General features: G+C 37.0%; 1 protein-coding gene across 2 annotated transcripts; it reads right to left on the reverse strand.

Moving 5' to 3' along the window:
* Positions 1-936: 936 nt before the first annotated feature.
* Positions 937-11013, reverse strand: LOC132039528 (probable sucrose-phosphate synthase). 2 transcript variants are annotated; one of them, XM_059429994.1, is made up of 13 exons: positions 10649-11013; positions 8872-8961; positions 7688-7929; positions 7325-7388; positions 6442-7140; positions 5739-5852; positions 5507-5638; positions 5223-5399; positions 4422-4475; positions 4249-4311; positions 3205-4143; positions 2761-2888; positions 937-1674 (listed from the first exon to the last, which is right to left on the reverse strand). In XM_059429994.1, the coding sequence occupies exons 1-13, from the start codon at positions 10829-10831 to the stop codon at positions 1395-1397; spliced, it is 3165 nt and encodes a 1054-aa protein (XP_059285977.1). In that variant the 5' UTR covers positions 10832-11013; the 3' UTR covers positions 937-1394. The 2 variants fall into 2 exon arrangements, with proteins under 2 accessions (XP_059285977.1, XP_059285978.1); XM_059429995.1 differs by lacking the exon at positions 10649-11013 and adding an exon at positions 9725-9732.
* Between the last annotated feature and the right edge of the window lie 209 nt (positions 11014-11222).

Here is an 11222-nt window from a genome sequence, read left to right on the forward strand (position 1 = left end):
TATACACAATATAAATTTAATCCCAAACTTAATTACCGAGATATCTCACCTTATCCCGCGTACCAAACGACCCCTAAATTTTATGTGTACATACTAAAGACATAACATATCCCGGATAATTTCCTGAAAAGGTAGTGCAGGGAGGGTAGAGTGTCTACGACTCACCTCTACCTCTAAGATAAAGATAGGAAGGTTGTTTCCGGTAAGTATGTGTACATGTTTCCGGTAAGTATCTATACATACTAAATGAATTTCTTAAAACAAGTATACTTCTTAAGCAAAAGCTACTGAGTTCGACCGAATCCATATCTGAACTTCTGCCTCCCCTGATTGTATGAAGCAAGTCTCCTATTGCTTATTTGCTTTCACAAACCATTGGGGACAACAAAAATTAAGTGTGCAACATGACGATCGTTTTCTTTTAAAGGTTTCTCTCTTTTTCATTCTTGGTAACAAAGCCAAGAGGAAAATTAGGATGCTAAACAGAACATAAGATCTGCTTGCAGTACTTAAAACACATTGTCAAGGAATCTGTGCCTTGTCGTAATTGCTCATTGATCTTCACTTCAAGTACTTTTTTTCAGTCAGACATTGGATTTATAATGTCAAAATTAACACTTACAGTCTGCGGAAGACTACTCAAGCTTCAGTTATAGCTAAAAGTGACTAAAACAAACAAGTTTGATATCAATCTCATCTAATGCCGTACATACATTTAAGCGTTTCCTCGCTCGACGGCAAGTTAAATATTTATGGTCAAATTTGACGACCATAATTGTTAAATACTGATGTTAAAATTCATGGCGAAAACGAAGACCAAGAAACAAAATGGAGACTTACGATTCCAAACTCAAAAGTTACAAAAGCCTGTTTAGAACATCTACTGTTCTTCGTTGAAACAGTTGGTGATTAGCATCACATACAGGTTGCATGATCTGAAACCGAATCCGTTATATGAAATTGAACTTAAAGATGAAATGTCAAGTGCACCTCTTTACATGAGGGATGATCAGATTAACTGATCGACAAAGTTCAAAAAAATTGATAAACCACCGATAATGCCTCTGGTGGATGTGTATAATAATTTACAAGATCCGTCGATGTTTTCAAGTTGAAATTTATTTTTCTTGCAGTATATGAACCAGAACAGGTCCTGTCGAATGTCACAGCAAAAGAAATCTACAACTATACAGCATTGATTCAGCTAAAGACTTGCATAACACTGGGAACATAATGAAGGTTTTATGTCCTTTAAAAAGCATCAAAAGGCTCATCTCATTTAGTAGTCTGTTGAAAACTATTAACAGCTTCAAAAGACGGGCGAAATGGATGGCCATTCTTTCATGGCATAATCTTAGCTCGTATAGGTTTTTGCCAATCAAAGGGGAAGGGTGTTATCCTTTGAGTACCCCTAGTTTCTCCAGTAAGGAACGGATTTCAGTGCTGCTACACTCCTCAGCAGCTTGGACAACATTAGGGCTGTCGAGTGGTAAAACATCAGAGAGCGCGTAACTCCTACTACCATGAAGTAAGCTGCTTGCATTAGTGCAGAGTCCTTTCATTATGACAGACTTGCGTAGACCGCCGATCAATCCTTCATAATCAGTATCACCACTTTCTCCAACGAAAACCACCAACTTTGACAAGTCCATTCCCCATCGCAGATACAAGTACCTGTAGACAATGTTAAAGTCATTAATAGCAATCAAGGTATCAGTGCATACTACCAGTGGACAAAAGCTTTCTGCCTCAGCTTCAGCTTTTATGTTCACCCCTCCCCTTAAACATGTAGAAGTGATCCCGGAAATTCTTGAAAGATACAACCGCGTAACTACTCTATAGTTAGAAACCAATTTAAATATGATCCAGAATGACAGCAAGATTATTGTAGCAAGCGTTTGACTGGCAGGGAACAGCAGAGCTGAAAAGGATATGACCTCAAAACCACTATATTCATGGAAAAACATAAAGACTAGAGAGTGCTATATTGTCATTTGGAGAAATAACAAGAGGTGGGCCTATAGACGTGAAGTCTCTTTTCTGGACGCAAATAGTGAATATTACAACCACCACAGAACATTTAAAGCAAGTTCAATAATCATATCTATTACTTATTGGCTATGGGCTGGCTTTAATCGGGCAGTGTTATTATTCTGACTATGCAAACACCTAAATGTACTAACAAAATCCTGATATCAAGAAAAACAAACCAAAAGAATTGCAGCCCCAAATCCCTGCCCCGCCATCTTTTCCGCTGATGGAGACGACGAGGCAATCAGTAATAATTGAACTAGCCACAAAAATGGCACACATAGTTAACACAACACTTACAAAGCACAGATGGCAGGACCATGCGACAGCAATTTTAGACAGCATGCCACTCATATTCAGTCTCTCTAGAGATGTAAGTAAAAGCGTATAAGCAAAAATTGATTAGCAATTGTAGTTCAACAAAATCAATATTTGATGTGCATTATGAAGAAAGATGCACCAGAGATGCATCTGTTAAAGAACTTCTAATGTTATTATTACTATATATATATATATATATATATATATATATATATATGAAAAGAGCTTGAATAAAGTGGGAATTCATATAGGCAACCCCAACTTGCTTGGGACTGAGGCGTAGTTGTTATTCTAAAGCAAGATGCACCATAGATGCATCAATTTGAAAATCGGGAGGTGAAACTTCAAACAGAATAGTTGGCAGAGATACCCCAGTAACCTTCTAGCAGATGGAACTAAAAACATTACCTGAGTGCTTGGGACCGAGATGCCAGTACAGGGATCACATTAATCCGACTCCCATTTTGACAATAAACTGCGTGACAGCGAAGTGCCTGAATTCTCATTACTTTTCTAAGTTCTTTAACCGGAGGAACCTGCAAAAGCAACAAAACAATCACTTTAAGAGGGTGTAATTAAAAATTCAATTGACCAGCAATTGCCTTATAACATCAGATGCTTGGAGAAAATAGATTGCAGATGTTTCAAAGAATATCTAGCACAAGCCTGAATCAATAACTTGCTTCAGCAGCCAGCATCAGTGAAAGCAGATTCTCAAAGAAAAAATAGAAAAGCTTCTGCTACTGCATTAAACCGCCCCCAGGATGGCAGGAGGTGTGATCAAAGAGTCAAAGAAGCGAAATTGAGAAGGAAAAAGGAACACCCAAAGATGGAGAACAGAAGTCGATTTACCGTCCCAGGCTTGCAGACTTTGAAACTATAGCAGTAATCGGCTGAATTGTCTTCATCCTCAACAACAATGTGATCTTCATTTCCACCCTTACTGTCAATGATAGAAGAGGCCCAACGCACCAAAGTCTTCCTTAACCCTTCGCCCCCCCAACGATACTCTATATGTGAGTGGTAGTACAAGTCTACAACAAAAGGATTTTGTTCAGAGTGGAAGGACGAATAATAAAGATCACCGCCACTATTGCATATGTAAGCATCAAAATCAGTAGGATTCATGCCCTCTGAAACCAGGAAAGACTGTACTTCTGATATATTGAAAGATGAAGCCAGGATAAATCCAATGGAACCCTCTGCCTTTTCCTTCTCTACAGCCTCAAATATCTTTTTCACACTTCCAGAGAGTCCTGAGCTAGCGTCACAATCCACTGCAATAACAAAAATATGTCTTCTCCTCCTCATCGCTGGGAATTTACCAGCACCAGAGTTCTGGTCGGCCTTATCTGACGACCAAGTTTTTGGTGTGCTCTTCAGTGCACCCTTAGACCAGGACAAAACAGCATTCTCTAACTTGCTCTTTCGAGCTTCGGGGTCTAATGTATTATCAGCATTTTCTTTATTATCATTCTTTTCACCGTCAAATGAAAATCTCAAATTCAGAGATATATCATGAATATCTCTCAACGAATCACTAGGTGAATCTGTTTCTGAATTTTCATCATCATCATCATCGGATCTCAGCCAGCGTGGTTGCCTTGGTTTGCAGCTAGCTATCCGGGAAAGATAAGTTTTACAGTGCTCAGGCCATGAGAAAAGGTGGATATTTTTCAATCCATTTGCCCTGCATTTAGCCCACAATTGCTTATCAGCAACCAACTTCAAAAGAGCATCAGCGATTGCCTGCTGATCATGGGGATCCACTAAGAGACCATTGTCAAGAACCTGCAAACGGGTCGACGATCAATTTGAATCTACTTTGGTTGGAAGCTAGTCAGAACAGGATGGAAGGCATCAAAGGCAGTATATGACATAAATGCAACAGCATACCCTATGTATATCAACAGGTCCTCCATTTTTTGTGGCAACCATTGGGAGACCATAGGCTGCTGCCTGTTGCAAGGGAGATAAGTGCACAAGTCAATAAAGAAGACTTACCAACTTATGATGAAGAATAACAAAATTAGCAACTAAAGCTTAAACCTCTGAGTGAAGAAGAATACCTCAATCAAAGTCAGTCCAAAAGGCTCAATAAAAGCCGGATTAATAAAAACACCCTGTAAAAAGGAAATTTGAGAAGGAAGTATCACCATATTGTTTACTGAAGCCACTAATTGCTGAAGGGAATACAAGCATGCTACCACTATCCGTATTTCTGCACCTGTGTATGAGACTATGAAAGAGGAGCAAATACCCCTGTTCCATGCACATTTCTAGAAATAGCTGAACCAACCTTGACAACATCATCTAGAATTATTTGTCCATATTTTTAATTCATGAGTGGGAAGCAATGAAGGTTTCTTATGCCACACTTATAAGAGTTGCTCTTTTGTCACCACTACAATGCGATAATCCTACCCTTTCTATCTATCCATTTTATTAGATGTGGCTTCAGGTATGCACGTGAGAGAGACATATTAGGAGCCCATTCTCTTATATTTACATGAAATATGACGAAGAAGGTACAAAACGGTCTCTTCCGCGTTCTAAAAATCATTACTTATCTCATTGACAAATAACATCCTCCTGTGGTTTCTGTCTTGGTATAATCTAGTTATTCACAAAATGAGTAATGATGCGCTGATAAAATGCAAAGTAGTTGTTTCATATACCATGAAATACTTTCCACATATTACCAATTGGAAATAGAAAAAGAAACTACTACTACATAAAATTAAAAAATAAAAATTAAAAAAATTGGAACATATTCAACCAAGAAATGACACACCCTATGCGTACAATCAATCAAATCAACTAAGGGAGTGAAAGAACTATGCACTTGAAATTAAAATGACAGACTGTACCTTAGTCTTTGCAGCAAGACGATAGATATCAGGAACATCAGACTGCTTGTGGTGTTTGGGATAAGCGACTTGACCATAAAGATCATACTTATCTATCATCTTCAAGATTGAAAGAAGAAGTGCTGAACTGGTGCCAGACATTTCGTCGATATTATCTCGATTACCCATTATCAAAGTCTGCAAAAAGAAAGGAAAGAGGAACATCAATTGCACTGCTAGCTCAGCTTCCCTACCCCGTAACAGCACGCAATTCACCTGTACCACTGGTGTCAACTCAAACTTACAAGATTAGCAAGCTCTCTCAATGGACGACATTCACCAAATGCTTTCACTAAAGTAGTGAGGTTCTTCTTGGGATCTGGCCTAGCAAGGGCGAGTATCATAGGCTTCCTTGGATTAGAAAAGAAGCGCATAATCTAGGAACAGGAAATCAAATTAAGAAATTAGCAAGAATACAAGAATGCAGAAAAAGTGGAAGGCCACTCAAAGGAAAAGAAAGCTGGTGTCGATGGAAACCTCTGTCCAAATAGCTGGATCCGGTGCTTTTCCATCTCCACTTCCTTCTGTTTCACCATCCATGTCACCTTCATGTGGAACAATATGGTGGAACTCCATCCCTGGAGGAATTACCTGCACATGGATGCTCAGTTTATCACAAGAGGCTCTTGAGGAAATTGCAAAAGAAAAATGCAGCCAGCCATTTCAGGTAAATTCAGAACAGTAGAAGTCGAACCTATTTAACTTGAAGGTTTACATAAGTTGTATGGTCAGCTTGAAGAAAAAGAGATAAAAACAAGTTCCATTACTCATCAAAATCGCTTTTCACCAAGATATGACTACAAGTGGGGTCTGGGACATATAACTATTACTAATATTGCTGAAAAATCCTGGATCATGAAGGAAAAAATTTCTTGAATTACTCATCTAATATCTCTTTTTGCCATTATATGAATAATAGACATATATAACTGTTACTAATGCTGCTGAAAGAATCCCAGATTATGAACGGAATTTTTTTTTTCCTTAAATCTAAATTTTTCAACTTGTCGTTGTAAGTAGTGATGTGAAATAATGCCACCTGCATAAAAAAATAGTGGATATTTACCTATTTCAGAAACTACTGAATGCAACTGAGAGCTTCACATTCACTGGCTTAATCACATATCCAACTACAATTGAAGTTGATATTAGCATATTAGAGATGTGATGCACTACTTACAGACATGCGAGGCATAAACCTGCCATAACAGCTGACATTGCGCTTGATCCTTGCACGTAACTTACGCTCTAATATTGGATCAAACCCATCATACAAACGCCATTGCTCGTCAATCTCCTGTCTTGTACTAGTTATGACAAGTTCGGAAGCGTCAAGAGTTAACTCCTCAGCCTCTATTCTCCGCATTATCTTGTAGGTTGAATTTATTTCATCCTTTGACAACCGACCTTGTCGCAACAGTTGCTCCAACTTATCTCTACCAAGTGAGTGACCAGTGAAAAGCATTGGTACATTTAAAGCACCTGATAGGAGTGCGGCTGAGTCGCCAGCATCGGCATAATGTCCATGTATGGCAACAGGCCACACAGGACGGCCGTTACCAATTTGCTCACCCAGAACTTTGGACATTTGAATAATATGATTGAGTGCACCATCAACAAATTCGGGAATATAAGGCCATAGTTGTTCTTTTGAAATATATTTCTCTCTTGGTCCAAAAGGGATGCGAATAATATAAGCACCACTACTCTCCCCAATCTCAGTCATCAAGCCTTCTGTACTTATTGGTGTCAGCATCTCTGTCGGCTCACCGTAGCTCCAATCTACTTCTGGCGAAGATACTTGTCTAGTAAGCAAGTCAACCCGATATACACCCGGCATCGACCCTAAGGCTCTCGCAAGCTCAACAACATACTTCACCTGAAAGGGGACATAAAGATCATAAAATCTTCTTCTGCCATAGACGACAAACAGAAGGCAAGAGAACAATGCGAGTAGCTTTCCAACGGCAAAGAGCCGAGACACGATGAATTTGCATAAGCATAAATATAATGACTAGTCACTACTCAAGAAGTATAGTTAAAACACGTGGAATAATAATCACCTGACCACCAGTATCAGAATCCCGTCCAAGCTCCATATTCTCACCCCGAATTAAACCATGTAAACTGCAAGAATGTAGTGTTAATAAGAAGAAAACCATTAGACACAAAGGCTGTAATTCTCTAATGAGACAGAAAGTTCAACTGAATGAAGCAGGCAGCTAGAAGCTCTGAAGCTGCTAATTGCCTTGCTTAAACAGGAAGGTAAGACTAAAATTTGAAGAATGGTCCCTCAAGGTACTATAGGAACAAGGTCAATGATGGTATTTCATATTTTCTCTTTAGATAGATATTGCACTGGAATATGAAGTAAGTTTCAAAGTCGAGTTCATCACACAGTACTACAGGAGAAGATTGAGTCACACCTTATAAGCACGATATAAAGCTTCTTTCCCCTCTGCTGACTAACCCAGGCTTCCATCGTCTCAACAGAACTGATTCTAGGCAATCGACCTCTGGTACTTTCACCAAGAGATGACATCTCACTGACTGTATCTCCTTTCTCTCCCTCAGATAGATCCTCTGACATATCAGCAACTGCCTCTCTGCGACCTTTCTCACGTTCTTGACGGCGTTTTGCCTTCCATTGAGCTTGCTCTCCCTCAAGCTACATAAATACAAGGCTGAAATTTGAGAAAGTAGAACATGCCTATACTTTATAAACACCACTGAAATGGCAACACTTCTACAGATGATCTTTATAAAATGAATAGCCAGTAAAACGGGAGTGGGACCACTAGTGAAGGAAGAATACAACATATCACTGACTGGGAGCTGGACAAACTAGCAAGCATGCAAACTAAAACCTACGTGAAACTTTACAAATTTGAAGTAGCCAAGTTTGCAATGCCTAAATCATTATATAATTGAGTAATATTAAGCTAAATGATAGAAAATGACTCCCAAATGATCAATCATTGCCAAAAAAATTGATGTTTCTATTAAAATAGTCCATAAAAATCATACATTGCTTGTTATTCTCCAACTAATTTTGGAATCAGACACAGTTGACGGAGTGATCTGTATAACTCATTATTCACATGTAATGTTAAACGCATATTGACAAATATAGGTTCCCCAGTATAGCGAGCAAATATTCTAATAGATCGACCAAAGTAAACAGACAGTTTTTCCATTTGATAGAGCAAGAGATTGAACAAAGTAAACATATAAAAACAACGATGAACATATGTAGTCAAGTGGACTTTTTAGATCAATGTATCCAATTGTCAATAATGTTCACCTTTATAAACTTTTTAGATCAATGTATCCAATTGTCAATAATGTTCACCTTTATACTTTTTTTATTCCCATGGGACAAATGGTGGGCAGGCTGAAAAGTTGACGTTCATTTCAGCTCAGTCTTTGTATTATTAAAAATAAAATTAATTGAAAACTTTCCATCTCCACTACAAAAGTAAATTACTTTTATCCTTAGCTACAGAGGAAAAACCATACATACACAACAGAAATTCTACTTTTGAAACAATGGATTCCCTTGAAACAAACACACACAAAGAGAGAGAGAGAGAGAGAGAGAGAGAGAGACCTGTTTTTTCTGGCGAGCCAAATTCCAAATCCTCCAACACATATTCTCAAGCCTAGTATTCCTCTCTTGTGGACTCCGAGTAGCTTGTGCCTATTTCATCCATCAAAAAAATCACATAAACAAACAACAAATCCTCAACATTCTAGAGTGTATTACAAACTCCATGGTGATCATAGAATACCTAGTTCTTTCTAGCTCTTATTTTCTTCATGCCTGTTAATTTGTAGAGGTTATTTACCTCATTAGGATTGGTAAGGTACCAAAATTGGTTAGGATTTGGTATTTTAAATTCATGTCTAGTTAGGATAGATGGTCAAATTTATTCAGGAACACGGATTTTCCTATTTTCAGTTAAAGTAGGTTTCATACTATTATAAACAGAGGTGCTGCTAGCTATTTCATATTGTGGACATTGCAGAGAGCGTTCAGAGATTCATAAAATTTATGAATAAAATATTTTCCTGTAGACTCCGAGTAGCTTGTGCCTATTTCATCCATGAAAAAAATCACATAACTTACAACAAAAACGGAATAATTAAATTCGATCTTTTCTCTCCTATTTACTACGGCGAAGAATCAAATTATCACTATAATTATCCATTTTTCTACTTCTTCAACCAAGTGCAGGATCCTCAAATTGAGTTAAAATAGGTTTCATACTAATATACTATAATTAAGAGTGCTGCTAGCTATTTTCACAGTGCAGAGATTTTGAGAGAGCATTCAGAGATTCATAGAACTTATGAATAAAACATTTTCCTTCAAAATTCAAGTACACAAATACATCAAACAAACCAAAAACACACATTGATACACTTCCAAAAAAAAATCAAGTATATATAATTCAACTTAATCGGATCCAAGAGCAAGTAATAGGATTGCTGCTAGCTATTTTTATACTGTGTAGATTACAGAGAGCATTAAAAGACTCACAGAATTTTTTATGAATAAAATATTTTCCTTCAAACAACTCATCAAAACACACATTAATACAGTAAAATTCAACTTATTCGGATCCAAATAAGAGCGCTGCTAGCTATTTTCATTACAGAGAGCATTCAGAGACTCATAAAATTTTACGGATAAAACATTTTCACATCAAACAAACAAAAACACACAATAATACAGTAAGATTCAACTTTCTCGGATCCAAATAGGAGCGCCGCTAGCTATTTTCGATTACAGAGAGCATTCAGAGATTCATAAAATTTTACGAATAAAATATTTTCGCATCAAACAAACGAAAAACACACATTAATACAGTAAAATTCAACTTACTCGGATACAAATAGGAGCTCTGCTAGCTATTTTCGATTACAGAGAGCATTCAGAGACTCATAAAATTTTACGAATAAAACATTTTCACATCAAACAACTAAAAACACACATTAATTACAGTAAAATTCAAACTTACTCGGATCGAAATATCAGCTCTGCTAGCTATTTTCGATTACAGAGAGCATTCAGAGACTCATAAAATTTTACGAATAAAAACATTTCCACATCAAACAAACCAAAAACACACATTAATACAGTAAAATTCAAACTTACTCAGATCGAAATAGGAGCTCCGCTAAATATATTCATTACAGAGAACATTACAAACAAACCAAAAACACACAATAATACAGTAAAATTCAAACTTTTCTCAGATACAAATAGAAGCTCTGCTAGCTATTTTCGATTACAGAGAGCATTCAGAGATTCAAATAAATTTACAAATAAAACATTTTCACATCAAACACACATTAATAGAGTTCCAGTAATTAAAACTTACTCGGATCCAAGAGCGATGTAGATCAGACTCATCAAAACCAGTAATAACTTCTTCAACAAAATACCTTGTAGGACTAAACCTTCCTCTTTCTCTCAACAACAACGATGATTTCTTATCATCAACACCTTGTCCTACATCCAATATCGCTTCTAAATAACTGTTTATCCAATCATTCCCCGCCATCTCTGCCGCCCTGTAAATGTGAGATAATTATATATATATATAGAGAGAGAGAGAGAGATTAGTGGAGAAGAATAGATGGTTCTAGATATATGGATTGGAATTTGAAAGAACTACTAGGGGAGGTGATGAAATGATAAGGACAGTAAAGAGAGAATTTTTTAGAAATAGTTGAAGAAGAAAAATGAGTTAAAAAGGAAGAATATTTTTAAGTAAGCCAAGAGAATAGGATGCTAATATATAGGAGATTCTTCTCTTTTGAAAAGAGAAGTAAAAGTGAAGTCAAATTTTTATATTTTACTCTGTTCTAATTTATGTGCGAGTTTGACATTTTAAGTTTTAAATTTTAGTCGTGAAACTATATAAAATTAAATCACGATAATTAACAACTTAA

This window comes from Lycium ferocissimum, chromosome 12 (assembly GCF_029784015.1).
Source record: "Lycium ferocissimum isolate CSIRO_LF1 chromosome 12, AGI_CSIRO_Lferr_CH_V1, whole genome shotgun sequence".
NCBI lineage: Eukaryota > Viridiplantae > Streptophyta > Magnoliopsida > Solanales > Solanaceae > Lycium > Lycium ferocissimum.